Source organism: Sturnus vulgaris, chromosome 2, assembly GCF_052056855.1.
Source record: "Sturnus vulgaris isolate bStuVul1 chromosome 2, bStuVul1.hap1, whole genome shotgun sequence".
In the NCBI taxonomy this organism is placed as follows: Eukaryota; Metazoa; Chordata; class Aves; order Passeriformes; family Sturnidae; genus Sturnus; species Sturnus vulgaris.
Window position 1 is genome coordinate 50,824,054 of NC_142244.1, and position 16,786 is coordinate 50,840,839.

Below are 16,786 nucleotides of genomic sequence, written 5' to 3' on the forward strand. Positions count from 1 at the left end.
TCTACAGGAACAAAACCAGGTGGCACCACCATCATAATCAGTAGTTCTTCCTCCCTCCTTGAAATAAGCTGAAGATTTTGCAAATGAGTCCTGTAGCTGCTCCCGTATTTCTCCATTTAAATTAAACGTATTTAATGCAAGATGACAGCAACATGGAAAAGTGTTTTGGAAAGGTCCATGAACCATGTGCTGCTGGCATTTGCCTTGCTAGGGTGGGATTTGTTCCAGCTAGTGGAGATGTCAAAAGTTCTGCGATCCACCTAAGCTACTTGTTTAGACCTCTGACAAACTCAGTGGAATGAAAAAGATGTATTCAGATGTATCCCGTCCTAGAGCAGAAGATAATAAAAATGTACTGAACTGCTTCTGGAAATACTGTTTCTTGGCACTGACTGTGAAGGAACCAAAGCCATTGCTGGGGCTGGATGTCTCATGGCTTGGAATGAATCCTACCCAAAGAGGCTGAACAGCAGACGTGTAGGGGGAGGCTGTCCTAAAAACACCAGTGGTGCTAGGATCAACTCTGTAAAGAGCACAGAACCATAGACATTGGAAGAGAAATGTAATCAAACTCCTGCCTAGAGCAGGTCCAGCTAGATGAGGCTGCTCAGAGCCATGTCTGGGTTGATTTGGGTATCTCCAAGGACTGTACAACCTCTGGAAAATTTGTGGTGGTTTTTAATCAGCTGCATGGTGAAAAACTACACCATAAATATATTGCTGGACTTGTTTTTTCCTTTTGAGTGTTTTTCTTCTGATTGCAACCCTATATTCTGCTTGGTATGTTTTTTCTGTCTTAGCCTACTTACTACCTGGAAACTCCCATAAAAACCACAAACATTTCAGTATTTCAAAACAAGACACTATTGCTTTCATGACTACTCTCCTATTTTTTGATATTAAAGGCCTATTGATTTTATACATGGAGCCTTCATCTTTGGGTCCTCATCCTTTCAGGCAGAATATCATCTCTGAATTTACTGTTTACAACACAAGCAGCCAAGAGTAAAGGCTTTCTCCAGAGCATATATAAGGACCTTGGAGCAGTGTATGCCATTTCTTTGCAAAACACCTCAGAAAAAAGAAAAGTAGTTTCTTTATTGGAGGAGGAAGAACATGGCACATTATTGCTTAGTTTGCAATTTTTGATAGGCTTAAGTGTATTTTTGACTATGTGCACTTAGCAAGGACACAGAGGTGAGATGAAACTCTCATGACCAAACAAGTCTCCATGTTCCTCATATTTATCTATTTGTTGCTTTTAATATAATGTGCTGACTTACATATTACTAAAGTAAGATTTTGTAATGCTAAAAATTCTTTATTGAACACTGGTGGAAACTGAATGTAAGACCTGCAAAAATAAAGAGCCTTGCAGCTGCAGTTGTTGGCATGATCTCTTCTGTGCTTTGAAGCGGCCTAACCACCCTGCCTGACCTGACACTCACACAAAATGGGATAAATTCGTGAGGTATCAATTACCAAAGTGCAAATCAAAGGTGTCTGGCTGCAAGGCATTATTAGAGATTCAAAGAACACCCACCCATATAGTTATGGTAGCCAGGCTCCCCAGGCAATGGAGTGTGTGCCAACCAAATCAGTTTTCTCTTGGATAAGTTATTCCCAGTGAAGCTACAGGTATTGAATCATGCACAGTGGTGGTTTAAAGGTGGGACACTGATTATTTCAGAAACTGCTACCCTAAGACCTGGGCAACTGAACAAAATCTGTATCTGTATGACTGCTGAAATGGAATCTGTATTGTATCTGTATTGTATCTGTACTGTATCAGCATAAATTCACACCCACAGTGATTGTCATTAACACATAAAGCTAAATGCTGGGATGGATTAGAAGCACAGGATATTCCTGTAGAACCTTGGAGAGAGAAGCAGAGCTGTTAGCTTGGTATGAAAACACCACCCACTTTAATCCACCATATAAGTAAACAAATAGATTTTTTTCATCACCAAAGACCACAAACCCTTAGAAATTTTGTTGGCATAAGGGGTATCAAGGAGGACACAAGACAATCAATACAGGGTGGTGTATTGCAGTGAAAAAATTACCCTGCTCAGAAATACAGCCTTCCAGGGACAGCCACTCAAATATTCTCTCTGACTGTCACACATGCTCACACCTGATAGTTCACAGATCCAAAAATCCACTATTTCTGACCTGTGTACTGCTACTGATAAAAAAGAGGATCTTGCCCTTTGTCTACAGTACACCATCACCTCTATGTTCCTGTTTACTAAGGAGATGTGTGTAGAAAAAACACACAGGTATTGTACTCAGTTATTGTAAATGACAAGAGAACTTCCCACTCAGAGGTAGGCAGAAGCTGAAAAGAGGATATTGCACTGGAAAGTCATTTCTGAAGAGACTTGGGTAAGTATTCTCACTTCCTACCATTCCTAGCCCAGGTATCGTAAATTCTGAGAGCAACTACATCTAAGGTCAAACATGTAGTGACTGCTTCAGAGAGCCTTGTTTTCAGGGCTAGAGTCTCCAACTCCAGGCACACCAGTCATTAAATTACACCCTGTACCTACCCAGGAGCATGGTCCTACCTACAGCTTTCCTTTTTATGCCTGATTTCTAGACTTAGGCCTATTTGTATATTATTTCCATCTGAGGAACAAAGTTTGTAGTTGAGGCTGCTCTCAACTAAATTCAACACCGCTGGCTTTTAAATCAGTGAATTGCTTAAGTAGAATGGGATTTCCTTTTTAAAATGGTGGCTCTGTGGCACACTGGCTGAGAGTCACCAATATATGAGATGAATTTCAGCCTGTGTTTCTAGGAGATCCCATTGAAACAATCATACAGACTGCATCTCTAAACAGTGCCATTTCATTTCACTTCCAAAAGCACTGTCTCTTAAAGGGAATTATTTCAAAAGCAATATAAAGAAAAGGTTAATTGTATTCAGGTACCAGAATGACTCAGTTCAGATTAATCTTTTGGTTCTCCTGGACTGCTTGTAAGTGCAAACAGACATTTTCCTTAGCAAGGGAACTATAAACATGCACTGCATATCTACAAGTGAAGAACAGACACACGGAAAACAAAGCAAAACAATAGAGAGACAAAATTAACACCAGGGATTGGAATTACCTAAAACTGTGATCAAGGCAGTTTGATTCAGATGAGCAGTAGAAGAACAGGTGTAATGTCCACTGTCATTTCTTGCTGCTGCTGAAGCAAACACATGCTGGATCCGAATTGCTGAGAAGTTTGCTTCATATTCTAATCCTTCAAAGTAGCGACCCTGGTTTTCAACAGAGATTCACATTTAATCGGTTGACAGTGCCCAATACAACCTATTTTTAAATAGACCCTGTCTTTTACCTGCTCAACTTCTCTGTTTTCAAAAGATAATTGTATTCTGAATTTATAATTATGGTGAACAGCTCTGCATCTGATCAGCAATGGTTCCCCGACCTTAAGTAGTAGTTCAGGTAAAGGTGCTGCTTGTCTTTCATTTAAATCTACAAAACCAAAACATAGACATTGAAACAACCATCACTTTGCCTGGAAAATACACAATTAGATCAACATTTTTTCTGCTAATGCAGTATAGATATTAATTTTTGCATTATAATCATAATTACCATAATAATGAAATTAATAACATTCATGGATTTAGTTGTCTCAAAACAAATTTTGTCATGATTCACAAGACAGCTCTAGTGCACAATGCAGCATAGAGCTTAGCTCAGGTTGGGTTAATTTTTAAAAAAACAGGCAAGCAAATCTGAGTTCATATATTAATTAATAATTTTATATATGTTTGAGAACACTTTGGAGATCTTTTCCATGCATACAGTCCTAAAAGCATGAACAGAAAGTCAATACAAGTATAGGAAATGCAGGAAGGCAAGAAGCTTTTTACAGAGGCCACAAAGGGCTATTGGAATTAGGTTTTAAACACTTGAGAAAGCAATCATATTCCTTGTTAGCTTTATTCCAGTGATTACAAACAAGTAGCTTAGACCAGAAATCATGCTCAGATGGGTAGTGCAACTAATTCCAGCAGCAGGATTGAGCTCACAGGCACATAAACCTTAGAGGGAAGTTACCTATTGTAAAGAGGCTGGTGCATTCTCTGCCCAGGACATTAACTGCACAGCACCATATGTAAGTTTGAAATAATTCATGTTGCACCATCTGTGTGCCATCTATTTCTCCAGTTTCTTCATGCCTTTTATAAGGGCAACTGCAATTACAAGCATAATTATTCATTGACTCATTTGGTTAACCTCAAGCAAATAAATCTGATAAATTTCCAAACTATGAGAATATGCAAACAATAGTGGGAAAACTGGATCTCACATACTGAATAAAAAGGAACTAGGAAAGGTGAAGATAAGAAAATAAAAATGTCACAGTCTAGGCAGAAATGTGGGCTGAAATGACCTGAATAAGCTCAGACTGGTTCTTAGACAGGTAATTACATGATTAAAACTCAGATAAGAGCAAAATCATAGAGGCTGAGCTTTCACACATCTCTGATTTCCTGGTGGTGAGAGGTGCTGCAAATCCAGGGGCCTTTATGAGATCCAGACTCTGAACTTCCGCGCTGCAGAGAAAGGCATTATTGCCTCTGTTCATAGAGTAAGCTTTATATATTAATAGAATGGGAAACATTATTTAGCTCACAAAATCATGATCCCTTCTCTTCTTGGCTCTAATGCTCCTGGTGAAGCTCCCAGTGACTGGAAAAATGGAAACATTGCATCATTTAAAAAAAGGGTAGAAAGGAAGACCATGGGAACTGCCAACCTGTCAGCCTCACCTCTGTGCCTGGGAAGGTCACAGAACAGAACTTCCTAGAAGTTCTGCTAAGGCACAGGGAGGTGATTTGAAACAGTCAGCGTGGCTTCACCAAGGGCAATCCTGCTTGATCAACCTAGTGGTCTTCTGTGATGGAGTGACAATATCAGTGGACAAGAAGGGAATGGCAACAGATTCCATCTGCCTGGATATCTGTAAAGCTGTGGATGTGCTCCTCCCTCCTCAGCATCCTTCTCTCTAAACTGGAGAGATACAGATTTGATGGGTGGACTGTTTGGTGAATGAGACTTTGGTCAGATGGTCACATTCAGAGAGTAGTGGTCCGTGTCCAGTTGGCCCTCAGAGACAAGGACTGTCCCTCAGGGCTCTGTACTGGAACCAGGACTAACATCTTCATCAATGACACACACACAGTGGGAAGCTTACAGATGGCACCAAGCTGTGTGGTACACTTGGCACACGTGGGGAATCGGATGGCATCCAGGGGGACCTGGAAAAGCTCAGGTGGTGGGCCTATGGGAAACTCATGGGGTTCAACAAAGCCAAGCACAAGGTGCTGTGCCTGTGTCAAGGCAATCCCTGGTATCAGTCCAGGTTGGGGGATGAACAGACATTGGGCAGCCTGGCTTAGAAGGACTTGGGAGAACTGGCAGATGAAAAGTTGGACATGATTCACATATGTGCACTTGCAGCCCAAAAAACAATTGTATTCTGAGCTGCATCAAAGGAAGCGTGGCCAGCAGGTGAAGGGAGAGGATTCTGCTCCCCTACTCCACTCTCATGAGACCCCACCTAGAGGATTGCATGCAGTTCTGGGGCCTTCAACATAAAAAAGATGTGGCCATTCTGTAGAGAGTCCAGAGGAGGCCACAAAGAGGTTCAGAGGTCTGGAGCACTTCTCCTATGGAGACAGCTGTGATGGGTCAGCCTGGAGAAGTGAAAGGCTCTGTGAAGATCTTACAGCTGCCTCCCAGGAGTTAAAGAGGGTTTATCAGTGAGATCAGGATAAACTTTTTAGCAGGACCTGTCACAATAGGACAAGGGGTAGTGGTTTTAAACTAAAAGAAGGTAAATCTAGACTGGACATAAGGAATATGTGGGTTTTTTTTTTTATTATGAGGATGGAGAAACACTGACACAGGTTGCCAGAGAGGTGGCAACTCCCCTATGTTTGAAAACACTCAAGGTCAAGGCTCTGAGGAACCTGATCTTGAAGATGTATATGCACCTGCATATTGCAGTGCACTTAGACTTTAAAGATGAGCTTTAAAGATCCTTTACAATCCAAAGCGTTCCATGATTGTAAGATTCAAATTTAAAAACAAAGTGAAAAACTGGAGGGAAACAGGATGCCTTTGATTTGTTCTTGTGACATCAAAATATTAATCTGGAACAACATTTCTAAAGCCAAGAGCTGACAGTTTCCAAAAGAGCATAACAGTCAAAATTTCTAAGAAAAATGTGTTCCAGTGCTCCAAAAGCGGATCACATGGACATAGGTTTTCAACCAGCACGTGGGTGTGCCAACCAGCAGAGCCCTTCTCCAAAAATTCTGAAACAAAAAATCTTCTCCAGCTCAATAGGCACACTAATCAGTGTAGAATCATAGAATCATGAAGGTTGGAGAAGACCTCTAAGATTATTGAGTCCAACCATAACCTAACTCTGCCATGTTCACCACTAAACCAGGCTTCCAAGTGCCACGTTACACGTTTTTTGAACACTTCCAGGGATGGTGATTCAATTGCTTCCTTTGGCAGCCTGTTCCAGTGCTTAGCAACCCTTTAAGTGAAGAAATTTTTCCTAATATACAATCTTGAGGTCACTTCTTCTCACCCTGTTGCTTTTTCTTCAGAAGATAGCAAACTCTTAGTTTAGCGATTCAACATGCATATAAACATACACATACCTCTTTTCAGGTGTTTTGCAGAATATCCATTCCACAGAGGCCTGGGGGTAGCTCTCAGATATGCACTTGATAGAATCTGATTTTTCCCTTTTCCTGAAATAGGGTTTGGCTGGTTTTTCTGATAAAAATCATGCAAATGTTTAAGAAAGCTGAAATAATTTTGAAACAGTGTTTTGCTCATTTGGTAGTACATAAAGTTACAGAGCTGTGATTTGTTTCAGGAGTTTCAATACTGAGGGAACAGAAAATTATTTAGCACCAGGAGTATGGCGGGCTGGTCTCATGAGCTTTTCAGCCTTGATTGCTAAATGCACAGCTTCCCTATACCAAAGGCCTGCCTCTATAGGCCAGGAGATAATCCTGAGACTGATACTGGAAGATGTTAATTTTCTAGGTTGCTATTCTTTTCACTGGGCAGGAGCACCTGTGGTTTTGAAATCATATCCTAAGCCTGTCCTTTGGTGGAGTATCTGTTGAGACTACAAAATCTGTACACAAAATGGGGTTTGCTCAGTCAGATCAGACACATGATGGGGGCAGAAGGGGTGATAATGACTTCTGATAACCAGCAAACTTCTCTACTCTGCATCTGTAACCCAGAGGGAAATGATTCCTAGACAATTCCCAGCACTCTGAACCTCTCAGGCACAGAGCTGGACTAGGAACAAAAAATTTAATGTGTTAAAACTGCTAAAGGTTTGACTCAAAATGAAAAGCACCGAGTCCAGTTTTAAGTCATCTTTCAATGAAATTGCAGCTGCCACGTATAAAAGTGATATTTTCCTTAGTCATACTTCCATTGCAAGCAAGGTGAAAGCAATACTCATGGCTTTGTAATTTCTTTCCTCATTTATATCTTATAGGATAGGCCTAAGAGGTGTTTTTTACCTACAGAGATTCCCATCCAAGTTGAAAGATTCACAACTAGCCTGAAGGGTTTTGTAAGAGATGTAATTATGGCATTAAATTCACAGGAGCAAAGAGAAAGCAATCCAAGCAATTGGTATGGAAAAGACCTTTACCGACATTGTTTCAAACTATTCTTGCTTGCACATGTAATAACACTTTTTACCTCTAAAGCCTAATTAATATAGAGATGGAAATTCTTAATGAGAGTTTTAATACCTTGTCCCCTCAATGAAACTCTTAAAATTATAATTGAGGCATGCAGTAAACTTTCAAATTAAACAAGGAGAGATTAGAGGTGACTTTCCTGACACCAGAGAGAGAGAGAAAAAAATGAAACAGAAGAAATTCTTAAAAAACAAATAAAGAGGGAAAAACAAATTCAGTTTATTAAAATCAAGGCAAGTAATAGTGCTTGTTAAACCTGGAAGGGTTCCCTAGTCTTTTACTGCTTGGATTGAGGTTTTGCCTTTGAAATTTCTTTTTGTAGTTTTAAATTTGTCCCTTTTCAGACAAAATAATACAATCTTTCTATTCTGTTAAAAAATCATGTCACCATGTGTCTTTATGGTATTTTTTGAGATGTTCTTGGACACCCCTAGTTAGAAACAGAAGCTTGCACTTTGTTGCAGCTGTTGCCTTTGCATCAGAGATGTCTCTTGTGTGAGCCTTGAGAAAACTCAATCAAATCCACTCCCACTGGGAGCCTTTCAAAGAGTTGCACCTCACAGGTGCTCTCTCATGAGCATTTAACAGCAGCTAAAACCTCAGCTTCTCGGGCATGCTTGTGTTGAGCAGCTGCAGAACTGATGGGTTTTGTTTTAAAAGAAAAAGAGCAAGCCAAAGCTGGCACTGAGAAGAGGGACCTTTTCTTTCCCCTTTCCTCAGTGTACCTCTTGCCACCCACAGAAATGTAAAAGGAAAAGCAGTGAGAGAAGTGAGAGACCCAGCAGCAGGCACAAGTGGAAAAGGGGCAACAGGTCAAAGTGTGACCAGAATATTAAAGGGACATCCTGAGCTGGTCCAGATTACAGCCCTTGCTGGCTAGGTTGTAAAGAATAAACAGGTTAAAATGAAAGTAAACAAATCTAGCCCATGAACCTTAAAAGCAGAGAAAAAGCCACCATCAATTGTCCCTTTTGACACAGAGGAGCATTTCTCACAGGGGAGAAGAACGCTTCTGCACGTTTACATCTTTGTTCGTCTGCATGGTTTATTGACTAGAGAAAGCTGACTCTCACGTAGTTCGTGGTTCTGACTTCAGCCTCCCAAGACAGCTCTAAGTGCTGTGCTAATCTAGGAAGATGCTTGAAGTGCAGCGCATGAAAGCTTCATTGCTTTGACTGAACTTGAGCCTCTGCCCTTGAACATATTGATGGAATGACCCCTTTCATGTAAACATACTTACTTCGGATGAGAACAGGCACAACTACTGTGTAATTGCCAGTTTCACTCGTGACCAAGAGGGTGTATTTTCCAGCTTGTCCTTCTCTTATTTGGGAAAAAGCCAAAGATATAATGTATCTATAAAAGAGAAAGTGAAGTGGTATTTGTCACGCTAGTATGAAGAAGGTAATATGCAGCACACACAATTAAATCCTAGCTCTTTAGCGCTTGCAAAAACCCTTCAAAGACACTGGTATTCATTATTTACATAATAATGAATGCCTCAACCTGAAATGCTTCCTTCATTTGTCTTTCTACACAAGCAGCACATAGGAGCTTCCAGCCACAGTACCACATGCTCAGTGCTGAGCATTGGGAAGGATGCCCTTCCTGGGCTTGAGGCAGCTCAGGAGCTCCACAGCCAAATGCTTTACCTACAGTCTCATTCTACAAGTTCTGCATGAGGAGGAAATTATGCAGTCTCAGGTTCCAGTCCAGGTTTGGCTGTGAAAGTTAGGATGCTGTTGCTGTTGTTCTTGATCTGCACTGTGATCTTAAGAGTCATATAATTCTTCAGGCCTCTTTGACTACAAAGTCACAATTTTTCCTCACATGAGCATGGCAAAACTCAACTTCATCAATGTCAGAGAGTGATTTGAGACCCCCATCCATGATGTTATACAAATTTAAAGAACAAGCTTATTTTAAAATGTTCTTGGTTTTAAGATTCCTATGTGTACATTGATGTAAATGACAATCAGTAATGTGCTGCTGGGTGACAACAGTTAAAGATTAAGAGATTGAAAAAAATTATACATAACATGAAATCAAATACAGGCACGGTCATAGAAAACATTCAATTTTTCATTCTAAAAGAAAAGATTTCTTAAAAGATCTTTGATCCAGTACAACCCTTGACTTACCTATTCTCTGAGTCGAAAGAAAGTTTACAGGCTTTGCTCTTTTTAAAGACCCAAAAGCATGAAATGATATTTGAAATGCTCATTGTTATTCTTAATTCAATATCTTCAAATAAATTGACTTCCACATTTTTAATTGTTTGGTAGATGTTCTCTGTTCCTTGGGAATTCAAGTAACACCCAAGATCTTCCAAAACAGCAGAAACCTGCGATGCAGGAGGACAGACTGTTAGGTATTTATTAGCAGTTAGCTTTATTTGTTTTTTGGGGTTTTTTTTGCATTCAAATGTTTTTAAAGGATGTTCTTTTCATTTCTACCATCCTACCTATTAATAAATACGTTGAATTCTACTGCATGAGGAAACTCTATAGGGTTCCTGTTGAATCAGTCAATTCTGTTCTCTAGACAGACATGGGCCACAGACCACAGAACAATCTTAGCCAGAGCAATGATAATTTCAGTTAGTGATGCAGGTTATTCTTTACACTTGATTTTGTTTCCTTTTATTTAGAACCATAGGGAGACACAGAACTATAATAAATCCTTTGTTTGAAACTTGGATGCAAAGGCAGGGTCAGAATGTTTGGTTTATTTTAGCATCTCACTGCTTGTCACTGCATCATCTGACTAGATTGCTCCTCAGCTCCTTGAGGGCTTTACTGGGTAAGGAGCATTTGGGCTGGACACCGTCATATGTTTCATTTCCTCACCCCTGTGTACAGCTAAAGGAGAATTGCAAACAGAAACAGAATCTTCCACAGTCATTTTGAAAGCCACCAACGGATTAAAGAGTCTCTAAGAGTAGCTGCAGTAAAAGGTGGCAAGTAAGTTGCTCCATCTGAAGAGAAGCCCTACATATCTCCATTACTTTGTTGAGTGAATTTTATCTAGTGTAAATTTATGACAGGACAGAGTTCATTGCATCCTCATTTTGCTTGTTTGGTTGGTTCTTCTCATGCCTCACTCGTTTTTCCTTTCTCTTGACCTGAGAAGTACCTAGAAATAACAGCCATATTCTGCCTTGTCAGAATATCCAGCAATATTCAGGTATGCTGATATAAGACAACATCAAGATGTTAATTAAAAAGCCAGTTTTCTCTAAAACTGGTACTTAGTTATATACAGTTTCAAAGTATGAATTTTCAGATATATATCCCTCTAACCTTCTGTGGCTGTATTTGGCATAACCCTGATGATTTTGACTGTAATGTCATCACATTCTAAAGGTTTAGGGTGTTGTAAGTTCCTGGGAAGGTATTTCTGGAATGGAAAGGAACATTTTATAAGCAACTTGTTCTCTATTATATCACCTTAGGAGATACTGATGTCCCTGGTGCTCCTGAACCTTCTTCATCCTTCTGGCTGATAAATCCACACATGATCTCAGATGTATTTTGAGTCATTGTTGAAGTGAAAGCAACTGCTGTCATAACAAAAACTGCAAAACAGAAATAGAAAACACGTGCAGCAAAGTCTAGATCTCTGATATGGGATAGTAATTTTAGTTAAAATACAACAAAAATACATCTTAGAAAAAAAAGCCAAACTGAATATGCAGACATATTGTATGAATTCGCTAGCTCTACATTTATGTATTGAAACTGAGTGGAAGCTCTGTTTGGAGAACCTTTCAAAAGCAGAGGCACATCACACTTTATAGGTGTATCCCATAATACTGCAGAGAAAGTCTAAAGACAAAAGCCTTTATGTTACAGAGGCTCCTTTAGAAACATTACCAAACACAGATGCTCTCTTGTACTTCCCTTTTGCATCCTTGTGTAGGAAAGCACCAAACCCTGCAGCACAGGTCAGTGTTTGCCCACTGTGAGATGGAAGATGATCATGCACCTTCCTTCCCACAGAAGAGAAAGACAAGGACTGGGAAAATGGGGAACTGCCTGCTGTAGGAAAACAGGTTTGAAAAATCTAAGGAACCTGAAGGTGAACAAGTCCACGGGACCTGGAGAGGAAGTGGGTAAGCCCCTATGCATCATATTTGAGAAGCTCTGTCAGTCCTGTGAAATTCCCACTGATAGGAAAAGGGAAAATATAAGTCCCCTTTCCAAAGGGGGAAAAAAAAGACTTGGGGAAGTACACAACAGGCAGTTGCAGTGACTGTCATGATTGTGGAGCAAATCCTCCTGGAAACTGTGAGAAGGCACATGGAAAATAAGGAGGTGACTGGTGACAGCAAACATGACTTAACTAAGGGCAAATGGCACCTGGCAAATCTGGTGGCCTTCTATTATGGGATTACAGCTTTGGTGTATGAGGGAAGAGTGACTGACACCATTTACCCGGACTCATGCAAAGAACTGGACACCGTCCTGCATGAAACTTTGTGTCTAAACTGGAGAGACACGGATCTAACAGAGGGATCAGTCAGTGGATAAGGAATTGGCTGCATGGTCAATGGCTTGATGTCCAAGCAGAGAGCAGTGATGAGTGATATTCCTGAGGGTCAGAATTGAGACCAATATGGTTTAACATCTTTATCAATGACATGGACAGTGGGATCAAGTGCACCCTCAGCAAGTTTGCTGATGACACTAAGCTGTGTGCTGCAGTCAACACACTGAAGAGAAGGGATTCCATCCAGAGAGACCTGGGCTGGCTTGAGGGGTGAGCCTGTAAGAACTTCATGATGTTCAATAAGGCCAAGTGCAGGGTGCTGCACCTGGGTCAGAGCAATCCCAAGCACAAACACAGGCTGAGCAGAGCACGGATTGAGAGCAGCCCTGGGCAGAAAGACTCAGGAGTGTTGGTGGATGAGAAGCTCAGCATGAGCTGGCAGTGTACATGTCCAGCACAGAGAGCCAACTTCATCCTGAGCTGCATCCAAAGCAGTGTGGGCAGCAGGTCAAGGAAGAGGATTCTGCCCCTCTGCTCTGCTCTTGTGACCCCACCTGCAGTGCTGTGTTCAGCTCTGCAGTACGGAAGGACATAGAGTCATTGGAACATGTCCAGAGGAGGGCTACGAAGATTGTCAGAGGTCAGAATGATCTCTCCTGACAGGCTGAGAGATTTGGGGCTGTTTAGCCTGGAGAAGAGAAGGCTCTGGGGAGCCCTTTCAGCACCTTGCAGGCACCTGAAGGGGCTGGAAGAGAGCTGGAGGGAAATGTTTCACAAGGGCATGTAGTGATAACACAAGGGGGAATGTTTAATCCGAGAGAGAGCAGGTTTAGATTAAATATTATGAAGAGATTCCTCACTGGGAGGGTGTTGAGGCTTCCTATAAGCCTTTCTGCAGGTACTGCAGCTTGAAAGGTCACCTTTTAGCCATAAAGGAGCTACAGTAACCATCTACCCACCACTACACCAAACAGAGGTAAGACTGTACAACTGGCTGGGTGAAATGTGTCTGATTTCCATTAATTCCCTAAAGCCAGCCGTCTACAGCACAAATAACCAGTGAATCATAAAATAACATCTTTCTTCTGGCAACCTGAAATATTTCTGCCCTCAGGCCTTGGCTCTTCGCTTTGTTTTCCTCCCCAACCCCCCCCTCCCCCAGCTCCTGAGATGGTTGCACATACAACTAGGTACAGAGTTGAAAGAAGGAAAAAAGATAAATTCACAAAGTACTTGAAAGATGAATGTGATGAGTCTCTTTCTGCAGGCAATGAAGGAGCAAAACTGGAAGTAGGAAGAAATGGTTAAGAGTTGTTGCCATCTCCTCCTTGCCATTTGTGCCTTATGAAACTGTCCGAGCTCTGAACTGGCAACATTTTGACAACCTCCTCTCATTGCCAAAATGTATTAAGGCTGAATTTTTCTCATTCAGGCACCCAACATACACTTCATTTTGGTTGCCACCTTTCCACAGCATGCACAGGCAATGATCTGCTTTTGCAGATGCCTGAGTAAAACCCTGTGTGTTATTCCTATGAGAGATGACTGTGATTTCTTTGTGGAGACATGTATCTCCATCCACTGACTATAAAAATAATAATTGTACTTCTTGAGACAGGGAGTGCCAGAGGGCAGCTGAAAGGCAGGTATGCGTTAGGTATCTACACCAAGCATGCTGAATTCCTTCCATAGTGCAACTCAGGTTTTGAGCTCCCTCCCTAGTCTTTCACCAAGTCCTTCTCTGCTCAGCTTTCTCCACTTCTGTTGGTTTGTTGGCTGACCCTGCTTTCATCCTTTTCAAAGCAGAGGCCATTCACCTGGCTCACAGCCAGGGATTTAGCTGATGGAAACCCACCTATCCACCTATGTCCTCTGATTTCTAAAACACACCAGCAGAAACCCCCTGAAAAAAAGACCTCAAAAGTTCAACTCATTTGGCTTGCTGAGCTTTCCCTTGCTTTAGGTTTCTGATTTGTGACTAATCAGAAGTTTTTCTAATTGTACAAGCTAAGCCAGTGTATCCCAATGTGGCTTTACTCTGCTTTACTCATGTTGCCTTGTTAAAGGGAGTCCTAAGCAGAAAAGGGAAAGGTGTATTTAAACACTAACAGGGAGCAGATTTGCAGCTAAAAGTCAGACAGCTGTAGCAACCAGACTGTGAGTGAGACATGCAAACAAAGTGTCTGATGAGCTGGAACTGCATCTGTAAAAGACGTTATGTGGGACTATGCTGGAAGTAGTGAGCACCCTGACACCCTCATGTGTAAGTGAAAATGGGACTCCTTTTCTTGTAAACTGCTGTGGTGTTCCTTTATTCTTGTGAAGGTTTTTAGGGTAAGGAAGGATATCTTGAACCTGACATGATTCCAGATGCTTTACAGTGAGAAACAAATGAGTAACATAATAGTCAGAAGTATTTACATGATACTGAGTGGCCTAAATTTGTGTAGGTCTTGAAGACTTGTGTAGGACAGAATGGAAAATCAGAGCATGAATGAGCCTTTCAGAAAAAGTGAAATCAAGAAAAGAAATATTGGGAAAATGGTAATGCTCTGATTCACCGTCTTGATCTTTCAGCTTCTACCTGGCCTGTTCAAGGACTGCTGTTACGGTCTGCACATCAGTCATCCTCCAAATTAAGACTGCAGAGACTGAAAGCACTGGGTAAAGAATATCAAATATGTAGCATGCATATTCATATTGTCTATTGCTGAACTAGAGTGAAGCTGAAATGAAAATAAATTGCTGCCTCTGAATAATGTTTGTTTACGCCTGCTTTCCATCTTCATTATCTTTTTATAGTTATACAAAAATAAAGGCAGTAGGAGAAATCCTGTTCTCACTGCAGTCAGACAAACATCTAGTTGCCATAGACAGAGCCAAGGTTTCATCAAGATGTGTTGGCACATACTTGGGGAAATGCCTGTAAAAGGCAAAAAGGGAGCTTACGTGTTATGGTGCTGACAAGAAAGGCCTGAATCTACTGGAGAGATACCAAACCAAGAAGCTCTGTTTAAGTTAGTTCAGATGAATGCAGCTGCTTCCAAAATTTTATTTTCAAATGGGAGGTGACAAAAGTAGTCTTTGGAAGAGTGGGCAAACCATTCCAAAGTATGCTGAGACTCTGAGTTAACCAGAAAGAAAGCTTGGGAACTGGAGAATTGTGAAAGATGAAAACCTTTCTCTTCATTCCAAGGGATGCATCTCGTATTTGTGTTCAGATCAGGGTGCTTAATATTTTACATAGCAGTCAGGCCTTTTCTAGACATAGAACAATCTTCCACTCTGCTTTACAGCTCAAAAGATTTACATAAAGCTAATATGATTTGGGACTTATTTGGCTTCTGACTATGTCCTCTGGGTATGACTTTCTGGATCAGCTTTCCAAAATTTTCTTCATGATCAGGGGAGGTAGATGGACCTTTTCTTGCAGGAAAACTGTTGTTATGTCTGTCATGACTTGCCAGAAAAAAAATCTTCAAAAGAGTGGAATGGATGAGCTTAATATTCATAAGTTAACTCTTTAAAACCTCCACTTTTGCATGTGGTAGCCTTTTTCTCAAATCTCCCCAGAGTTGTGGATCCTGAAATGAGAATTGTACCCAATACAAATATGCTAAAAATCAGAAGGAGTCAGGACAGGTAAAAAGAACTGATCTTAAATTAATTCCTACCTTTTAACCATGTATCATTTCTCTCCCATCAAACTCCACTTTTGTCCTTCCTCATCTTTTTACACAGCTTCCTTCCTCAGCAACTTCACACTTTCAGCTTAAATAACTCCCAGCTCAGAAAAATATGCATTTTGTGAGTTCGTTCTCATATGATGATAGGGCCAAAGGTGTTGCTCGGTGTTTTGGAGTAATAACCATGTTAGAACAAAGTTTAACAAGCAAGGTGTGTGACAAGATGCCTCTGCTGCAGCTCATGCTAATTATGACCAGCTGTTGTAATGCTGGCTGGGGTATGTCTAGGTCAGGAGCTGTCATTTATCTGGTCTTACTACTTAATTACAATAAATATCACGTGAATTGATTTAATTATTCACAGTCGTGTTCAAGCATGATTGAGATTTGAGATGGAAAGACGCCAATACAATGTGAAGGCTCTATAGTGAGAGATTAGAGGGAAGGGATAAGAATCTCTGGACTTGAACCACTGAGCAAGACAGCAGCAAGAAGAGTGGAGTAGGGGAGGTCCTGTGGTTTCAGAAAGCGCTCAGTTCGGGTCTGTGAACCGAGTCAAAAACTAATAATGGGGTCCAACACTGATACTACACAACATCCTGGACTGTTATCGTCACCTGCCAGTCTTGTTTGCCGTGGCCTGCAGCCCTTCGCGTGGATTATTTTCCACCTGCATCTGCCACCATTCCCACCCCCGCTCCCCCAGCTCGTGTCCAATTTCTGCCACTCCGCGCTGTTTGTCCTCGGACAGTGTCCGTGCGGGCACCGCGGGCGCGCAGCAGCGCGGGGCGTGCGGGCGGCAGGGGGCGCTGCGGCCCCGCGCATC

At 41.3% G+C, this 16,786-nt stretch overlaps 1 protein-coding gene across 2 annotated transcripts in view; it reads right to left on the reverse strand.

Annotated features, from left to right (window-relative positions):
* The window catches only part of FLT3 (fms related receptor tyrosine kinase 3), a 50,584-nt gene that overhangs the window by 19,266 nt on the left and 14,532 nt on the right, over nucleotides 1-16,786 (reverse strand). Inside the window, exons 2-8 of one of the 2 annotated variants that reach the window (XM_088159525.1) lie at nucleotides 11,233-11,360; nucleotides 9,925-10,127; nucleotides 9,024-9,139; nucleotides 6,710-6,827; nucleotides 4,086-4,222; nucleotides 3,355-3,494; nucleotides 3,121-3,274 (exon numbers count right to left, since the gene is read on the reverse strand). In XM_088159525.1, coding sequence (XP_088015651.1) covers nucleotides 3,121-3,274; nucleotides 3,355-3,494; nucleotides 4,086-4,222; nucleotides 6,710-6,827; nucleotides 9,024-9,139; nucleotides 9,925-10,127; nucleotides 11,233-11,352 — 988 coding nt within the window. In that variant the 5' untranslated portion in view covers nucleotides 11,353-11,360. Of the gene's footprint in view, nucleotides 1-3,120; nucleotides 3,275-3,354; nucleotides 3,495-4,085; nucleotides 4,223-6,709; nucleotides 6,828-9,023; nucleotides 9,140-9,924; nucleotides 10,128-11,232; nucleotides 13,403-16,786 lie in introns of those variants that run through there. The other variant, XM_014879650.2, reaches the window with a different exon arrangement.